The sequence below is a fragment of the Rhinatrema bivittatum genome, chromosome 5 (assembly GCF_901001135.1).
Source record: "Rhinatrema bivittatum chromosome 5, aRhiBiv1.1, whole genome shotgun sequence".
Lineage (NCBI taxonomy): Eukaryota > Metazoa > Chordata > Amphibia > Gymnophiona > Rhinatrematidae > Rhinatrema > Rhinatrema bivittatum.
Genome location: NC_042619.1, coordinates 322,837,729 through 322,858,145, shown reverse-complemented (window position 1 = coordinate 322,858,145; position 20,417 = coordinate 322,837,729). Strand labels below are relative to the sequence as shown.

Below are 20,417 nucleotides of genomic sequence, written 5' to 3'. Positions count from 1 at the left end.
CCCGGCCTGTTCCCCCGTTTGCGCAGCCTGGACCGAAAGGACTGATTCCTGGCCGGAGGACGCGGCGTCTGGTAGCGCCCTCTATATGGAACAAATCGCTGTGAGCTCCTGCCCTTGGAGGGCCGTGGACCGGAGCGCTGTCCCCTCCTGGACCGGTCTTCTGGTAGGAGAGGCACCCCAGGTAGCGACTAGCTTATCAAGGTCACTGCCAAACAGAAACGAGCCCTGAAAAGGCAATTTGATGAGGCGAGACTTTGAAGGTGTATCAGCGGACCATGGCTGGATCCATAGGTGTCTCCTGGCGGCCACGGAAGACGAGATCCCCTTAGCCGTGGTGCGAACCAAATCCGATGCGGCATCGGTGAGGAAGGAAAGAGCGGGCTCCATGTCAGCCGCCGGAGCGTTGTTCCGGACCTGAGACAAGCAGGCACGAGTGACCACCGTGCAACAGGCCGCAATCCTCAAAGAAAGAGCTGCCACCTCAAAATTTTGCTTCAGAATGGCGTCCATCCGCCTGTCATGGGGCTCCCTGAGGGCCATACCCCCTTCCACAGGAATGGTAGTGCGCTTGACCACAGCGCTAATTAAGGCGTCCACCTGAGGGCATGCCAGGAGGTCCTGGAGAGCCGGTGCCAATGGGTACATGCCTTTCAGGGCCCGGCCCCCTTGAAATGAGGCCGCCGGTGCTGCCCATTCCAAATCAATGAGTTGCTGAGCTGCCTGCAAGAAAGGAAAATGGCGGGCTGTAGGACGAAGACCTTCCAGCAGGGGGTTCTGCGCAGAAGGAATCGAAGCACTGGGTCCAGTGATATCCAACTCCGCCAGACACTGAGACACGAGGTCCGAGAGGTCCTCCTTAGGGAAAAAGCGCTGCATAGTCCTATATGGCGCAATCCCCGGGGGGAGGTCCCCTTCGTCCGGGAGTTCGGACTCGTCCGGCGAAACCTCCTGGTCCGAGTGATCGGGACTGTCCAATAACGGGAGGTCCCGCTCCCGAGAAGGCTGCGAGGGTCCAGGAACAGGATCCCTAGAGGCTGCCATCATGGCGGCAGCCGCAGCATGCGCCGTAGACGCCGCCACCGCAGGAACCGCAGCAACCGCCGGAAGAACAGGCGCAGCAAGGACCGTAGGGGCAGGACGCGAAGCCGTCTGCATCTGGACAAAGGCATGAATTCCCTGAAAAAGATCCACCCAGGAAATGGAAGCAGCCTCAAAACGCCGGGGTACAAGATCCCCCGGGATTCCTGAGCGGTCGAGACTGCCTCCCAAATCCGGGGTAGCCGCAGGTGAACTGTCAAAAAACTGCGGCTGAGATTGGTCCTGGCCGGAGGGTCCCCCGGCCGCCGCACATTGGGTACACAGGGAGTCGGGGTCAGTACCGCACGTGGCACGAAGGTGGCATGCAGAGCAGAGGCCCAGAGCTGACACGTCTAGGGCAAGCGGCGGCGCAGCTGCGGCCGCGGCTGCGAGCTGAGCCATGAGCAAAATATAGCAAGCGTGCGCTTCTTATGCGGCAGCAATAGGCGCAGGCTAGAACAGGCGCACAATAGCAATAGGATGCGGCAGCAATAGGCGCTGAATAGAGCAAGCGCACAATAGCAAAGGCAAGCGGCAGCAATAGGCGCTGAGCAAAACAAGCGCACAATAGCAATAGGAAGTGGCAGCAATAGGCGCTGAGCAAAACAAGCGCACAATAGCAATAGTAAGCGGCAGCAATAGGCGCTGAGTAGAAACAGGCGCACAATAGCAAGAGTATGCGACAGCAATAGGCGCTGAAAATAACAGGCGCACAATAGCAACAGGCTGTGGCAGCAAGAGGCGCTGAGTAGAACAGGCACACAATAGCAACAGTGTGCGGCCGCAATAGGCGCCGAGCAGAATAGGCGCACAATACTAAGCAGGTAGCAAGATACACCTAATGGCAGTCAATAGACATACAGCAGCAATATGCGGCACATACTCACAGTGGCAGCCAATAAGCAAGAACAAGGAGGAAAGAAAGCCGCGCCCATTACAGGCGCGGAATACCTGAGTAAGGCCACAAATGGCGTCCTCCACGGCTTGCCACGCCGCCGGTCCTCTAGATAGCGGAGACCTGGGTGAAGAGACGTACGCCTTACCAAATCTTCAGCGCTGCCGGGCAGGATCACAGGCGGTCTCCGGCTGCGAGGGGAAAGGGCCAATACCTTTCACCGCCGCGGTTGAGGCACTGCACCCGCTACCTCGTCCACGCCGGGAGCGAGGGCCTCGGCGGGACCGAGGACTTTCACCTCCGGGGGACCACGGCAGTCACCCCGGGAAGCTCAACTGGGGGGCACGGCCAGAACGGCCCCTGAGGAGCGCGGGGCTCAAAAAGGTGTTGAAGAGAAGAATCTAGAAGAGAAGAAAACAAAAATGAAAGTAGTCTTGGAAAGCACGCTGAACCAGCGTGCAGGCACTCCAAACTGCTTTGGAGACGGAAATTACTGAACAGCTGCGCTTCCTGTGGGGATATATACACGCCCCCGTGCTGACGTCAGATCCATCTCCAACTGCTAGCACGCGGATACTATCCCATTTGTCCTGAGTCCATCTGGCTACACGCCAGGAAATGGCATATGTAATCTCATACCCAGCTGATTCTGTACTGGTTAAACTCAATGTAACTACACTGTTTCTTTACTGACGATGAAGGCAGCATAGATCTCAAAAGCAAGTCACAGGTATAATGAGTTAGCTCAATAAGACGGTATCATCTATGCTGTGTTTATTAACCCTTATTTCTATATATTCAGGTGGACAAACATGACAATCACAAGACTTTGTTCAGTTATAAAAAAGACACCAAACTGCAAATGGTTAAACTTAAACAAGTCAGCAGTTGCTGGGTCCTTTTTCAGGACATTTACATTGTTTACTTTTTCATTTAAATAACTGAAGGAAAACATTTGCTCCTGAATTCATACAGTAGGGAAAGTGTCTTGTATCAGCACACCAAAAACTTGTAAGCAGTTTAAAGAAAGCCATCAAAATAGTCGGGCAGAAATAATAACTTTGTAAAGCTAATGAATGCTTACTGGTAAAATCATAGGCATATGTTCTTTTCATATTGTCAATGAAATGCAAGATACTTTGCCATATCAGTGACTTGTCCTGCTATTCAGAAGGGTAGAGCTGTAGTGTTTTCAGCAAACAGCTAAATTTATGAGGTTTTACTGCCAAATGAAAGATATGAGAAAAACCCATACAGCTGCCCTATTTAGAAACATACAGGGTCATTTATCAAAATGCGTTAAGGTGTGATCGTACCACAAGTGATAAATACTGCATCATGAAATACATATGCAAATTTAAAATTAGTAGTTGAGTGGGAGGAGTTTGGGTGGAGTTAATGGAAATGAGGGTTGGTTAATATGGCATGTGATAAAGTAACGTACATTATATTGGGATTTAACACCGGAAATAACCACACCTTTTTTCCGTGCATAATGCCTGAGCTAGCTGTGATTTACCGGTTGGTATTTATCACAAATGCTGGTTCGGTAGGGAGTAGGGAGAGAGGAGACGGAAGGGGAGAGGAGAGAGAGAGAACCTCTGTGGAGGCTCACATATTTGAACTTTTTATACCACTGTAAGTGGGGGCATAATGAACTCAGGGTAAGGTTTGTAGGGTGAGTTGGGTTTTGGGGAACAGTTTTACATGCACACTCATATGTACAAACAGCACAGTTACTATCAGTGAAAATTTAATCTGATTTTGAGTGATGAAAATTGAAAGAAAAGTAGATTTGTACCATATTAAGAACATAAGAACATGCCATACTGGGTAAGACCAAGGGTCCATCAAGCCCAGCATCCAGTTGTTCGTACATATGAGTGCGCATATAAAACTGCCCCCCAAAACCCACCTCACCCCCACAAAACTCAACCCTAGTTACTAGTGTTCCCTCTTACAGTGATATAAATAGTTAACATTTTTGTGAGTCTCTCTCTCTCTTTCACAAGCAGCCCAACTCCAATTGCAATAAAAGCCTGCCCTGTCAGTAACTCAGGTGCGATAAATTTTACGCGCATTGTAGCAAAATACCTATGAGATGTGGTACCAGGAAAATTAACCTAACCATGCCCCTTTTTTTACTGCGGGCACTAAATTTATAGCAAATGATGAATCTAGGCCATAGTTCTCTCCCTTAGCACGGTAAACCCAGCCAGCCTGTTTTCCCGCAGCTGTATATGAAATCAATGTTTAAATCCCCCTCATTCTCCTGATATTAGTATTTTGGCGTAAGCAATATAAGATTTTGTGTAGCTATTAATAATATATGTAATAATGAAAAACAAAGTCAAAGCTCACCATTTCTAATCTTAATGACTGTCAGCAGTAACCCAATGGCTCAGTGACCACAAACAAACTCAACTCATCCAAATTAAAGCTTCTTTGGGTAATCTGGTCTGGGCAAACTCGGTAACCCCCCTTCTCCATTTCAGAGACCATCTTCTAACTCTCAGACTCTATGTAGTCTGGGGGTCAATATTGACCATCAGCTCTCAGTGGAAACACATCTTAGCCTTGAAGGGCACATTCTCATTTATGTCAACAACAATAATGTAATGTTAGGATTCTCAGCACTCACGTGAGCTCATGCGGCAGGAATGCCACCAGATCCAGCCGCCATCTTGCCGCGTCTGGCCTCTCCGTAGACGTGCTTGCTTGCATGCATGCACATAATATGTGCACAGTGGCAGGAAAAACCTCCTCTTGATGATGTCACCCACTAGCCCTACCTAAGCCCAGTTGAACAAAAAAGGAGATAGATTGAAAGTTCTTAAAAATATTCTTTATTACAATAATGAAAATTGCCCAACAAATGCCCGACTCTGGCCGAGTTTCGCCCACACACAAGGAGCTCAGGGCATGGCTCTACATGGCAATCTTTAATAGAACAACGCTTGTCATTTGCCCAGAAAGGACATGGTCTGTTCAGGTTAGCTTTATAAAATCTGAAATAGTCTCTCTCTTGCAGCTTCTGAACCTTTGGAAAAATCTTGTAGTTGTTGAAGCTATCAGTGCTTTCAATAGCGCAGAAACAGTTTGATTTCAAGACCTTAAAACCAGTAGCTATAGGATGCTCTACCAGAAGCACATGGAGCTCACAGGGGTATTAGATAATTGTTTCTGCGCTATTGAAAGCACCGATAGCTTTCAATATCCTCCCTTAACTATGCAAACAGTGTCGTACTCTAGTATGTGCTGTGTTTCCTATCTTATTTGCTAGATATCTTCTTTCTACAATGAAATCAGTGAATTGCATGTATTGCTACAGCATTTCATTTTTCAATTCCCAGTTCATATGTTCTTTATGTTCCCTCCCTGACATACATTATGCAATTCACATCTTTGTTGTAATCTGCCCTATGCCTTTCTTAGGAAAAGGTGGACTATCAAATTGAAAAAACAAATAAATAAATGAATAGATGTCACTGATCTTTATATGCTGTGAATTTGTACTTAAATATTGGCATTTACTAAGCTGTGATACCATTTATTGGAAGAAAAAAATAAAGATGTTGCAGAACATAAACTTTTGAAACCACATAGGTTCCATCTAAAAAGGAGAAATGTGTCCCAACCTTGTTACTAATGCTAATAACCCTTAGCTAGAGATTAAATGCTACACTGATAGCCACTAACAGCTTCCATATTGTAATATGTCTGCTCAGATGTACTGAGCAAGCTGCAACTAATTTACTCCCTATTCAGTTTCCCTTTCTGCTCTCTCTTCCACCCTCTCTCTTTAGAATGACAGGCATGGGCTGCATATACCTTGTAGTGCTATGTAAATTTTTAGTAGTAGCAGTAGTAGAAGTGCAGCATGCTAGTTAGGGTGACTTTCTCTGTGCATTTTGTTTCATTCAGTATTTCAGCAGTTAGCATTAAATGTTGGTTTCTAGCCTTTAAGCTAACCACTTGTCCTGTAGGGATGTACACCACAAACATTTGTGTTTTGATTCCATGCACGTGCATCGGCGTGTGCATGTTATAAAATACATTTCCCGCTCATGCATGTGTGGACGGGTTGTGACTTGCTTGCGCCGGTGGGGAGGGGATTTTCTAAATCAATGTGCAGCAACGCAAGTAGGCCTTCCCCAGTTCCCTCCCAGTCCACTCCAGTTAAGGGAGGGAACTTCCATATACCCCTATTTATCCTTCCTACCTTGTCCCCTCTCCTCTCCTCCCCCAACCCCTAACTCCTACCTAGCTAGTTACATTTTTTTTGTTTTTTTGACTTACCTGCTGCTTCAGAACAGAAGTAAGCTTCCCCGGGACAAGGCCTAATGGCTGCTGTCCGGGCCGTCCCCCTCCCTGCCCAGACCCTTCCCCCAGCCTACCTCTTTTCAGTAGCCCAGCACTTCTGCATCTTTCGCGAGAAACGCATGAGGCTGGGCAATTTTTTAAATGCACATGGAGCGCACATGGCCCAGCCACGCACGTAACCCCTGGTATTTGTGTGTGCGGGCAATCGAAATTTCGGCCATTAATGTTTGATTTGGTTTGTTTTCCAAAGAAAAAGAAACCCTTATATTTTTAAAAAAGGACCTAAAACAAGGCCTCCATGTAGACCCCTCCGCCCCATCCCCTCACTGGCCCCACTGCTGCAGCTGAGATATGGCCTCCTTGGCATCTTAGCCAGGTATTACCCAGCCCCAATTACCCATTCCATGGGGACTTCAATGTATAAAAGAGCAGGAGTGATCTCAAGTTATTTAAGCCCTGCTGGCTCCTGCTGGACAAAGGTGTTGGTACCAATATTTCATAGTCATAAAGCATATGGCCTTAAACAAAATGGTGCTGTTCTTAAGGCTGTCCTATGCCAAATTTTTCTATGGCCATATACTTCTGGATAATGGAAAATTGATGCTGGCCTCTGGGCTGGCCAACCCCATTATCCAGCAGGAGCCAGTAAGGCAGAAGTGACGAGGGATTGCGCCTGCCCCTTTCTATAGTACATAACCTGCAGAAAGGGTATGTGAAAGCTGGGAGGCCTTATTTCATTTTTGAGATGGGGAAAAGGAGGTCCAGGAAGGCCCCATTTAAAAAATAAAATATATCCATACATTTTTGGATATTTTTGGCTAAGTTGATGTTTGGTTTGTTCTGTTTGTAACAAACCCAAAATTGACTTATTGTTACAAAATATGCATTTATTTCAAATTACTGCACATTCCAATTGTCCTGACTCAAATATCAGAGATGTGCTTCAGATAAAAATTTCATGTCGGGCTTCGTTTCGGCCCCCCCCCCCCCCCCCGCATGAATTTCATTTTTCTCATGGTTCAGGTTTTTTATTTTGGGGGCCCCGATTTTCGGGTTAGTGCGCATTATCAGGAGTTAGTGCGCGCTACCTCCTGTTAGCACGCACTAACTCAAACACAAATTTTTCCCGAAATTTCAGAAAAAAAATCAATCTTTTTTCGGTTCTCCCAAAACATTCCAAATTAGGCAATTTCGTTGACATTGCCTAATTCGGGTAAAATGATTCCACATCCCTATCAAATATTCAGGTCCAAAGAAGGGGGGAAGACAGGCTCAGATTAGAGTGAGCAAGGTGTAGCTGGTTTAGATTTAATCCAAGTTGCCTCAGGACAGAGTTGATGATAACTCTGATTGTTAGTATACAAGATGGATGTATTAATAGCTTGGTCAGTGCAGTTAATAGATGAGGATTAAATTAGTCTCTTTCTTTCTCTGTCACTGGGCAAATATCAGTGCCTGTTTTTTATTAGCACAAGATTTGCTGAGGACAAGAAAAATAACACAAAAGGAATGGATATTGATTGACTAAGTTTTATGGACATTATCTGGCCTTTACAGCAGGCAATACAAGGAAAGAAGTGGCTTAAGCTTGTCAATGCTTGGAAATCTGCAGTTTCAGATGGATAAATTAGAATAATACTCTTTATCACAAACCAATAACTGCTTTGTAAGATAGGAAAAGGATTACATTCAGGTATTGTAAGATCAGTGCCCTTTGCCCCTCTTTTGGTGCCTTGGGGGGTTTATGCCAATCTTGGTGCCTTGGGGTGCTGTTGCCTCTGCCTCTCAGCGAGTTTGATAAAACTTGGAAAGAAAACCCCAAAGTTAGAAACAAAAATAGGATGCATTGCTTCCCCCATTGACTTTAGTGGAAACAAATGAAACCAATGACCCAAATGAAGAAATGATATTCTGCTCAGAAATAAAAGAGCCAAATGAAACAGGAAACTGTGCTGAAACTTTTTTTTCATGCATACCGCTACAATCATTGGGGTGCACATCATTCTCATAAAGAGTCTATATAAACTGGAAAAGTAGAGTTACTATTATGAGGTATATGCAACACAGACAAAAATATAAATTGCGCCCCAGAAGATTATAATTTAATTGTATGAAATGCTAGTTTGTTAATTTGATTTGCTTTTTAAAAGTACAGCAGGTAAGATATTTTGTTCTGAGAGACTAACAGGTCGATACAGTAACGTGCAGTTAAAGATTTCCCGTCTGTAACGAGCTGGGAGCGCACAATACAGACGAGTAAGGCAGTCCAGCAATACAGTCTCCAGTTTCACGCGTCCTTAGCGCTTCCTAAAATAGACACATAACCCTTTCCGCACCCAGCATGTAAATGATGTGTAAATGAACGAATTAGCTGTATAATGAAGGAATTAGCTATTCCCCTCCAATACTATAATGGGCGCTGATATTATCTCCTTAGTAACGCACTGTTTTGCCGCGGCCGTAACGTGTTAGTTTACCGCCTCCCCCTAGTAGGAGTTAGGACTCTGAGTCTAGTAACAAATCCATCGACACCACTTAAGATACTCAAACACAATAAAAAACAATTTAAAAAAAAGCGATAAAGAGATGATCGAGAAAATGTAATGCTGTGGGACACATAAAACCTGTCAGAAAAAAAAAAAAATTAAATACCTCTCACTTTCCGAATCGTGCGGTCATCCAGGCAGCGGCGGGAGCCGGAGGGCCGCGTGGGTCCAGGCGGCCGGCGGCGGGAGCCGGGTGTTCCATCGAGGCCGCGGGCGGATGGGCGCGTTTAATCGAGGCCGCGGGGGTGGGTGGGCGCGCGTTGGTTTCAGGCGGGCGGCGGCAGCGGGATCCGGGTGGGCGCGTGTTTAATCGAGGCCGCGGGGGCGGGTGGGCGCGCGTTGGTTTCAGGCGGGCGGCGGCGGCGGGATCCGGGTGGGCGCGTGTTTAATCGAGGCCGCGGGCGGATGGGTGCGTGTTTAATCGAGGCCGCGGGCGGATGGGCGCGTGTTTAATCGAGGCCGCGGTGGCGGGTAGGCGCGCGTTGGTTTCAGGCGGGCGGCGGTAGCGGCGGCGGGATCCGGGTGGGCGCGTGTTCAATCTAGGCCGCGGGCCGGGTCGCACAGGCGCGCATTCGTTCACTGCCGGTGGGGGCTGCCGGAGGCCGCTTTCGCCTCCGGCTCCTCCGCCTGGATGAATGCGCGCCTGTGCGATTCGGCGCTCACGGCGTGACGTCACGGCATGTGACTGCCTTGAGCACCGAATCGCACGGGTCGCACAGGCGCGCATTCGTTCACTGCCGGTGGGGGCTGCCGGAGGCCGCTTTCGCCTCCGGTTCCTCCGCCTGGATGAATGCGCGCCTGTGCGACCCGTGCGATTCGGCGCTCATGGCGTGACGTCACGGCATGTGACTGCCTTGAGCACCGAATCGCACGGGTCGCACAGGCGCGCATTCGTTCACTGCCGGTGGGGGCTGCCGGAGGCCGCTTTCGCCTCCGGCTCCTCCGCCTGAATGAATGCGCGCCTGTGCGACCCGGCCCGCGGCCTAGATTGAACACGCGCCCACCCGGATCCCGCTGCCGCCGCCCGCCCGAAACCAACGCGCGCCCACCCGCCCCCGCGGCCTCGATTAAACACGCGCCCATCCGCCCGCGGCCTCGATTAAACACGCGCCCACCCGGATCCCGCCGCCGCTGCCACCCGCCTGAAACCAACGCGCGCCCACCCGCCCCCGCGGCCTCGATTAAACGCGCCCATCCGCCCGCGGCCTCGATGGAACACCCGGCTCCCGCCGCCAGCCGCCTGGACCCACGCGGCCCTCCGGCTCCTGCCGCTGCCTGGATGACCGCACGATTCGGAAAGTGACAGGTATTTAAAAATTTTTATTTTTTTTTATAACATTCAGGTTTTTATATTTTTGGTTTTTTGTTTTTTACACTTCCTGGTACCTGTCATTTCAAATGTCATTTGAAATGACAGGTACCAGCGCAACCCATTTTACTGTATAGGCGCTGTACTCAGCGCCTATACAGTAAAATGGGTTGCGCGGGCATAACCCTTCCCTATCGCTTCACAGCCGCGGCATGCATTTGCATGCAATTAGAAGAGAGTATCGGGGAGTTAGTGAAGAGAACTGTGCGTGTGGGGAGGAAGGGTGCGCCTGACACTGCCGCACTGTTTCTACTGCGGCCTTACTGTATCGACCTGTAAATGATTTTAAATACTATGAATTATTTTTCAGAGACACCAAACTGCAAAAGATAATCTATTCATTTTAACCAGTTATCTTTAGATGCATTTTCAGCCAAACCTAACAAGCTAACTGCCTGATTCACTAAGGTTTTTCTCCAATTCTGTGTCTGTCTATGATGACTCAGGCCCTAAGTCTGTGGCTGTTAGAATTTGACCAGCTATTCTTAAACCTACAATTCATTCCCCTAGTTTTAGAAGTGCAAGTTAGACAGCACTTGACTTGGAAAGGAAGGTGTACATACCTGTACCTGCTGTTGTGCATATACTTTTTTCAGGGAAAATATACATGTGGACTTTTGAAACTTAAAATTATGCATTTATGTGGCAGCTAATTTGCAGCCCCATCCCTGGGAATGTATGTCCTATTTTGCACATAAAGTTACATGTATAGCAGCACTGCATATCTGTGCATAAAACAGTTTTTTATGTGCAGAAATGGATTTGAAACTTTCTCTCCCAGTGGTTAAATTTAGTTGGTCAGAGGAAGACATTTTTCAAAATAGTGATTTAATTGCCTAACTCCCAATTTAACCATTGAAACCTTTTGAAAGGTTCCACCATAACTATTATAACACTGTTTTTTCAGTGACAGAAAAATAACCTCCTTCTTTGAATCAGATATAAAAATCAGTAAATCTACATAACTGCAAGTAGGCTTTCTCTTCCATTTTATGGGAACAGGCAATCTATGTGTGTGTGTATACATATTCAGACTATGAAAGTGTGGATTTCCAGCAACTGCAAAATATTTTCCTGAGTAAAGAGATTTGCTCGATCCTTAAATCCAGTATTACATTAGCATGTGCAAAAGTGTTTATAGTCCATTAACTAGGTTTATGCTTCTTCCAGAGGAGGGTTTATTGTGATTGCCAGTGTACTGAGATGACCAAACCTTTAGTACAGTCCAGGGTGTTGGTTACAGAAACCTGAGAATATTCTGGTTAAGAACAGTTTGAAGCTTGGAGAGAGGGAGAAGCTGAGTGTCTGATCTTTCTGCAGGAGTTCAGATAGGAGGAAGGAGAAAAGTCTTCTGTCTCAGTGTCTTCAGAGTCCTATAGGGTCACAAAGAAAAGCTCCTGTGGGTGTGTTTCTACGCCTGCACTGTTTAATTTAATTTATATAATTGCACTTCTAATTTGTAAATCAAGATAATGTAAAATGCAATGTTAGCTAAAACCCAACTACAAAACTGAAAACTAAAGCAGGGTCATTAGCAAAAAAGAAAAAAGAAATACATACAATAACATATAAATAATCATTAAACATAATAGTAATACAAAAAAACTAAAGGTAAAAACAATTAGAAATTAAATACTTGATTAAAAAAAACAAGCTGCTTTTTCCAGAATTTAAAATATTCCTTTTCAAGGTGTATATCTAAAAGGTAAGGAATTCCAAAGAAGAGGTGCCTGAAGATTCACCTCCTAGGTTCCTTCTGGCTTAATCTCCATGGGGAAGGTAGTAACACCTGTTGTGAGGAGTGCAGCACATGACTAGGTTGATTATGAATAAGGAGGTTCGAAAGATAGGAGAGGGATCTCCAATGTAAGGCCTTAAACGTACAGCCTAAGATCTTAAATCTTATTCTACAAATGACTGGAAGACAATGAAGGTCCTACAATAATGGGATAGCATGGTTTCCAAAAGATCCTTTTCACAGCAGTATTTTGTAGAATGTGAATCCTTCGCAAAGATCTTGTAGCTGTTACTGAGGAACCCGTGGGGGTGAACAACATCTCCATCTGTGGAGTGGAAAGTATCCCTGCTCTGAGGAAGTAAATCTCTCACCTTGGGTTTATTTTTCTAGGAGGGAAAGAAGACCCAGTGAACATAGATCTTCACACAGGAGAAGTGATCAATTGCCTATCCACTCCAGAAGCAGCCAGCAGTGAGAGGAGAGGAGGAAAGAAGAGAGATGCCTAGCTGGTGCTCTGACTTAATGAACAAGGAGTCCAGAGGAGAGAAGCAGAAAGGCATGCAGGAGAAGGATTCAAGCATTGGATGTTCAGGTACCAGAGAGCCCTTGGGAATCAGAGAGCTCATCTTCTGTTCAAGCCCAGGAAAAGAAGTGAAGATATCCCAGTAGGTGGATCAGTAAAGATTAACAACCCTCTTCTGAAATCTGGGTACCTATGTTTGAATATTCAGTGCTGAAAATAATCTGCCATTTTCTAACTGGAACTGTTTTAATAAAGATTTTTATTTTTGGAACACCAGTACATTGTGTCGATTATCTCCTTGGTTCTAGAACCTTAAATCAACTTGTGTTGTAAAGGTAATTCTTCCCCTCCCATTGGAGGACTAAGCCAAAGTGTTACAGGTCTGAGCCCTGGTATTATTCAGTGTGCCACCCAGTTAAAGCTGTACCAGGAGGGGGGAGGCTACATATTCTTCTCCTTTCAAGCCAAGGAGCATCTTGAAATTTCCCTGCTTCTCATAAACAAGCTGATATTATATACTACATCCAATAAAAACTCTACAAATAGACTAGCCTATATACATTCACAGACTGTTCACATTCAATTTAATGTCTTCTTAATGTGTCATATATTTAGAGAACAGTTAGATTCACATTAAAATATAATTTAGTTTCACAAAGCCTCACAAATTTAATTTCACTTTGGAATAAATAAGCCAAATGCTTAAAAATACCAAACACAGTTATTTCTTATAAAATTAGACTATGTGGCATTTATCCACGTCACAAATACAATAATGCGTCTTTCAGCTTTACTGAAATTTTTCTTTTAACCCACCAAACAAAAAACTGAAAAATATGAAAAACCTATTTCAAATTAGAAAAGAACAGTTTGTAAATTATATAAAAACTGTGGGAGGGCAAATAGGTTTGTGGCTCTACAACCTGGTACAGTTGGCCTTGCAGACATCTGAAAGAAAATCTATTTCATTGAAAACTTTGGATAAGGAATACAGGGTATGAGTTACAAAAAATGTGGTTTTCCTAAGAATGTTTTAAATGTCTGAGTAGGATGTTCTTTATGCATTGATTTTTCCCTAGTAATTAAAATAGTAGGAAGAATTAGACTCAAAAAATCAGCTCTTTTTCCCATGTAAAGCCGGAAGCTCTGTGGGAGTACTTGGAGGGGAACAGGGTAGAAAAAATGTTCTTAATGTCTTAATGGTTTTCAATCCTCAGAGTGGTTTTTTTGTAAGAAGTATGTCAAGGGAACAATTGGATAAGTATTTTACTGTAATGGATTTTCACTTTGCACTGTTACTCGTTTAGATTTATACTTGGGCATTTTGGGAGTCAATGACTGCTATGTTTGTAGTCTGGCTGGGACTTGGATGATGACCCCTATAATTTATTTAATTTTATTCATGGAATAGTCATTACAATTATTTATAACTATTTCATTATTGGTACTGGCTTTAGTATTAATGCAACATTACTGAATCATTTTTAATGTGGATGTTCCTTTTATTCATTGCTTGTCCTTAGTAATTAATGTAGCGGGAAGAATTAGCCAAAACAATCTGATCTTTTCTTGTCTGTTCCATGTAAAATTGGAAGCTCCCTGGCAAATATAGTTTTAATGTTATGGCTGAAACTGTGAAGGCAATTTGCAAAAAATATTTACATGTTTAAATAGCCATTAAACAGGGTAAATTGCCTGTCTGAAAATTGCCTTCCCTCAATCAGGCTAAAAGTACATGCAGTTTTCCATGGCATGCATTTCCTTAGCCAAACTATGAGAATGTATTTCCAGAGGCATATTTAGGTTAGGTGTAAGAAAAATAATACGTGTAAAATGAATTTTCAAATTGCGGTGCATTATTTTCCATTGAAATTTCACAAAAATCAGGTGCAAGGTTTGTGGGTCCTTTGAACCTGTGGGCAATTTTCATAGAAAATGTATGCCCCAAAATGTGTGTGTGAGTTCATGAATGGTTGCTTGGTATGTGTGTGTGAGTGGCTGGGTGTGATGTGGATGTTTAAGTAAATGAGTAAGTGTCTGAGTATGTTTGAGTGAGTGGGTAGGTGGAAGTGAGTAGCTGGATGAATGGAGGTGAGCAGCCAAGTAAATGAATGAGTGGATGGGGGCTGCATGTGTGCATATGTGTGAATGAGTAGGTGGGGTGGCATTTGAGTGAGTGAGTGGTAGTCTATTGAGAGACTCATTCTCTCTCCTTTGCACTCCTCAATCCTCCATATGTCCTTCCTTAAATTCTCTCTGCCACCATTGTAGTCCACATCCCTTCTCTTCCTCCACCACAGCCCCAATATTAAAAGTTAGCGACTGCACTTTCTTGTCTGTTGATGGATCTGGCCTCCCAGTCTTTCATACAACTACCTAGGTCATCTCTTCTGGTGAAGTCTGGTCTTCCTGCCAACAGTGCAGCTCATGTCCTCCAGCACCACAGTTTTCTCTACTCACAAGGTCTGGGCTCCCCACCATCAGTGTTGCTACATCCTGCCCACCCATGCATGATGATGCAATGATTCAAAAAGGGACAAGCTACATAAAGGGCTAGATTTTCAAATATTTATGTGCGTAACCGGTCATACACGCGCCGGGCCTATTTTCAAAAGGCCTGGAGATGCGCGTAGAGCCCCGGGACACGTGTAAGTCCTGGGGCTTGCAAAAAGGGGCGGGGAGGGGCGTGGCCAGGGGCCTCCGCATGGCTGGTGTGCCGAGGATCGCTTGCTGGCAGTCGGCCAACACGCACAATTTACTTCAGCCCCAGGGCTGTAGTAAGTTTGTAAATAAAAGAAAAACAAAGAAAAAGGTAGGGGAGAAAGGGCAGGGGAGGTAGGGGAAAGGGTGGGGGGTAGGGAAGTTCCCTCCCAGGCCGCTCTGAAATTGAAGCGGCCTCGGAGGGAACGGGGGAAGGCAGTGTGGCTCGGCGCTCGCAAGGAGCATAATTGTGCCCCTTGGGCATACATGTGTGTGCGCCGGGTAGCGCATGCATATGTTCGCCCGCGCGCAGGTTTGAAAATCTACCCCATAGTCTCTCTTCATTTTTCATTACCTTTCATCATACATGGGTGGGCAGCATGTAGCAACACTGTTGGCAGGGTGTAACCACTTCCCCAAGAATTTCTTCAGGAATGAGTGAGGTTTCCTCCTTCTTTCCTCCAAGATTTCTTCTGATTTGTACTCACTGGTCTCCCAGGCTTTCTCTTGAGAATTCTGAAATGCTCTCATCCCTGTAAAGCCTGGCCAACCCTGTCTCTGGGTTCCAACCACTTTCCATGAGCAGAAGTAGCTCTATCTCCTCTTTCCTGGGGCTTCCCATGAAAAGGGATCAGGCCCACTGACACACTCTGCGGAGAGATCAGTACCACAGACTCCAACTTCTGGAATCCTGGTGCATCACATGGGTACAGGACTTTTATTCTGACTCAAACCCCCTTCTATTGGGAATTATCACACCTCCTTAATACATCTACTTACACTGACATCTCTACACAAGGGGCAGGATCTGTTAAGATCTCTGATTCCAACATACTGGCACACAAATCTCTGAAGACCATTGTGGCCATACTAGTTAAGGGCAACACTATTAGTAAGGAGCAAATTTGAGAGTCCCCTTACTTATACAAAGTTTGTGAGCCTGCTCATGCATCAAAGGAACATTATATACAAATTAGTGTTATTGAGTGCTCTTAAAATAGTATAATATGCTCATCCTCCACAATTTTACTGAGCATTTGGTAAACAGCCTCTAGTTAATTCTTGCTAGGACCTAATACCATTCAAAATCTTCACTTCTAACTAGACCAAAATGGTCATTTATCAGTAGGGATTTCTTTCTCTCCTTCCTCCCTCCCTTTGGCAAGACTAATCCCTATCTATGGCATCCCCAACCCTCCTATGACACTCACAACTTCCTTTGCATCATTCGAGGACATCGCTCCTGCTCCAAAGTTAGCAGCTCCTTCCCCTTCTCAAAAGCCTCTCTATCAAAGGCTTCGCCATCAAACGTTAGCAGTTTCTCCATGTCGAAAGACCTCCCTCATATCAAAAGACCCCCTAAGGCTCAGACTACTACTACTACTATCATTTTTCTAGGCTACTAGACTTATATAGCACTGTACAGACACACATAAGAGAGTCAAAACAAATATAAAAATGAAAAAAAAACAGAACTGCAATGTGAGGGAGAGACCCGATCGGAAGCCCCGCCCCCACCCCATCACCAGGGGCAGCTCCGATCGTTGAAAGGCACCCTGCCACCGGTGCCCTCGAACTGGCAGCCCACCCACCACCTTTGGGCGCCCTGCGGCACTTCTCCATCGCCATGGGAACAGAAGAGAAGAAAAAAATATCACCTGAAACTGAAAAAGGAAAAAACCAGAACTGCAATGTGAGGGAGAGACCCAATCAGAAGCCCTGTCCCCCCGACGTCACCAGGGGCAGCTCCGACCGTTGAAAGGTGCCCTGCCACCAGGCACCGCGCACCGTGCATCGCGCACAGAAGGGGCGCAACAAAGGGGCCCTCCCCTTTGTGCACCCCTTAGTGCAACCTGTAGTGCAAATGCCAGTTAATATCTTTACAACTGAATATCTCTCCTTTGCTTAATATACTTCCTGTTATCCCTTTTTGCTCAATTGTTAAAAATCCTGCATTTTGAGCTTTTGTAAACCGTTGTGATGGCTTTACCGAATGAAGGTATATAAAACTCATAAAATAAATAAATAAATAAAATAAATACATGACAAACAAGAATCTGTATGAAGTGCATAATAGAGAAGTACTAAGGAGTTAAAAGTTTCAAAAAGTTTTTAACTTGGATTTGACTACGACAAGAAAGGAAGCATGATCCATCAACATACAAAGTCTGTTCCAGGCATACGGCACAGCAAGGTGGAAAGCATGGAGTTGGGAGTTGGCAGTAAAAGATAAGGACACAGATAAAAGCAACCTGCCCAATAAGTAAATAAAGTCCATGAGGAAGGGTGTAGGGAAAGAGAAGAGAAGATAGACAATGAGGAGCTGCAGAATGAATGCATTTATAGGTAAGTAAGAGTTTGAACTGTTTGTGGACAGGGAGTCAATGTAGTGACTTGAGAAGAGGGGTTATATGGTCATAGTATGTTAAAGAAATGTTTTGCAGCTGAATTTTGACTCGATAACAGTGGAGAAATTTGATTCAGTGGGAGACCAGGAAACAGGAAGCTGCCTTGGTCTACACGGGAGGTGATAAGAAAGTGGGTGATTATTTTGGTAGCATGCTCAGAAAGGATGGATTGTTACAGAGGAAGTACGACACACTTCTGCAGTGTTTTGGATGAATGTAGAGGAGAGAGGTACATCATAAAGGATCGTAAGGATAGCAGCCAAAAGGGGAGGATGAGAATGCTATCCACAAAGAAATAAAAAGATGGCATAAGGCATGGGATTTGGGGGGAAAACAAGACGGCTATGGAAAAAATGTCATTTATATGCATAGTCACACCCCCAACTGCCCTCCTGGGAATGCCTCTTTTCTCAACATTGAAAAACAACGCATGCGCTTTTTGTAGCGGGTAAAAATATGTAAGTTGTTACACTGTGCACAAACGTTTACTTGTACAGAGGCTGGGCAATGTTTTAGAAGCCTGATCTATGTTCATAGATGTCCTCACTAACGACATGATTAGAAAATCTCAGTCTTTTTGTTTTCCATGAGAAACTTATTTTAAATGTATTTCAAGTTCAGTTAAGGTTAAGGAACAATTTTTGGTGGAATACTGAGAGTAGACACTAAGCAAGTACCTCATTTAAAACAAATCAAAGAAAATTCTTTTTCACTCAATGCAAGGTTATTCTCCGGAATTCATTGCCAGAGGATGTGGTGACAGGAGTTAGTGTAACTGGGTTGAAAAAATGTTTGGATAAGTTCCTAGAGGAAAAATCTATACACTGATATTAATTAATAAACAAAAGTAGCTTGGGTACTTGCCAGGTACTTGTGACATGAATTGGCCGCTGTTGGAAACAGGATACTGGGCTTGATGGACCCTTGGTCTGACCCAGTATGGCATATCTTATTTTCTTATGTTCTTAGCAAAACAAAATACATTTTTAAATCTCCTGAAAAAGCAGTGCACAAATATTTTTGAAATGTAACACACAGAATGAACAGCACCCAAATGTAGCAAATTATGTAGAAGGAGATGATACAAATGGACCATGATACGTAAACTATAGCCATGTTGCTTGAGCCAAAAATAATATTCTTAATGTAATGGCAACCTTAACATTTTTGATTAGACAAGTAATATTCCATTTGTAGCAGTTAACAGGGTTGGAATCAGATACCCTGGCAGGGGTACCATTATCTGTGGGCACTTAGGCTACATGCTCCATGTCTTTTTAATGTGTCCTGAATCTCAGCTGCTGCCATTGCAGCTGTCCTGAATCTCAGCTGTTTTAGGATGGTGAAATAGAATAAGCCTCACCTTTCAACTTCAGTTTTGGACAAGACAGGGCTCCACTGGGTCCCTATGTTCTGTGTTCCAGGGGCAGAGCTTCATGGACTACAGTCCAATACACAGGGAATTTTAAAAGAGGATCCCAGATGAACAAGCCCAGCACTGCCTGCCAAAACATATAGGGTCCATCACCATCTAATGCAGAGACTGCAGACACTGAGCTGCTACAACAGCCCTCCCCTTCCCAGCATGATCACTCTCCCACAGACAGGAGAAAACCAGTGGCATTGCATCTGATTTGTAACTGCCTGCTTCCTCCTTTGCCGGCTTTACTATTGTTGCGTCCCTCGCTGCTTGACGCCCTCACTCCGCCCTCTTTACCTCTGTGGCGACTCCCTCCGGGTCTGATGGACAGCTGGCGGCCGCGGCGTCTCCATGCCGTCTCCCTCCGGCGTGCCCGGACCGGCTCGACGTTGCAGATCCGCCATGTTGCCTGATGACCTAGGGTGCACGCGCGCGCTCTGATTGAAGTCCCAGCAAGGGCGCGAACCTCAGGGGCGTCCCCCTGAGATGATGTCACCCGCTTCCAATATTTAAAGGTTTCTAATTCACAATTTAACTGAGTTAGCAAGGAGAGGATTCGGATACAGATTCGGCTACGTTTCCTCCAAGCTACTCTGCCTTCTCGAACTTACCAGAGGTACCCGCTCCTCGGGGGCCTTGCTCTTTCTTTACTTTCAGATTACAGATAGGAACCGGTAATCGCTCCTCGAGGGCCCATGTTCCTGGACACTCTGAAGATTCTCTACTGCCTGGAAGCTATCGCTGCTACAAACAATTGTGTTACCATCGCTCTCTCAGAGCTTTCCCTGGAACCAGGAACTTGCTCCTCGAGGGCCTAAACCTTTCCAGCTCCTGAGCTTCCTTGAGACCTTATGTGAGTTTTGTCATCTAGCTCTGTTCATGAACCTTGTCTACTCTGCCTACTCACTTTCTACAGTTTCTCAACAGCTCAGCCATCCTGGGATCGTTGTCCCAGTACCTGAGGGACTACAGCCCTGCCGGGCATATCAGCTCACTACTGCCACCTCTGGTGGTTTCCAAAACCTGTTTAATAAAAGAACTAATGTGTGTCTGTCTCCATACTCAAGCCTAGCCGGTGGTCCCTCTTGGGATATCCTCCCGGGGGTGTAGTTAATTGCCACCGGACCAGGGATTCACCACTACTATCTCAGATTTATAACAGATTGCTAACTCCCAGCATAGCGGAATATAACAGAATCTGAGACACTTCAAGATAGCTGACTCCTCCTTCTTAGGAGCCATTCATTCAGATTGCTCCTCCCATCTAATGCCCAGCTTTCTTAACAGATATAACAGATTGCTAACTCCTCACGGAGAACCCTAACAGATTGCTAACTCCATAGCAGATTTTCAACAGATTGCTAACTCCCTAGCAGATTCTACAACAACTATGAAGATTGAGCTGTGTGGGGCCCCAT

At 45.3% G+C, this 20,417-nt stretch overlaps 1 protein-coding gene and 1 long non-coding RNA gene across 9 annotated transcripts in view; one reads left to right on the top strand and one right to left on the bottom strand.

Moving 5' to 3' along the window:
• Positions 1–9,009, bottom strand: part of PNPLA4 (patatin like phospholipase domain containing 4) — a 624,040-nt gene extending 615,031 nt beyond the window's left edge. For 6 of the 8 annotated variants that reach the window (XM_029604379.1, XM_029604381.1, XM_029604404.1 and 3 more), the window contains exons 1-2: positions 8,948–9,009; positions 4,614–4,764 (exon numbers count right to left, since the gene is read on the bottom strand). In XM_029604379.1, coding sequence (XP_029460239.1) covers positions 4,614–4,696 — 83 coding nt within the window. In that variant the 5' untranslated portion in view covers positions 4,697–4,764; positions 8,948–9,009. Of the gene's footprint in view, positions 1–4,613; positions 4,765–8,947 lie in introns of those variants that run through there. The other 2 variants (XM_029604389.1, XM_029604398.1) reach the window with 1 other exon arrangement.
• Positions 9,010–10,085: 1,076 nt separating this feature from the next.
• Positions 10,086–12,747, top strand: LOC115091684. Its single transcript, XR_003856796.1, has 2 exons — positions 10,086–10,147; positions 12,339–12,747. It is a non-coding gene; the product is annotated as an uncharacterized LOC115091684 (long non-coding RNA).
• The last annotated feature ends 7,670 nt before the right edge of the window (positions 12,748–20,417 follow it).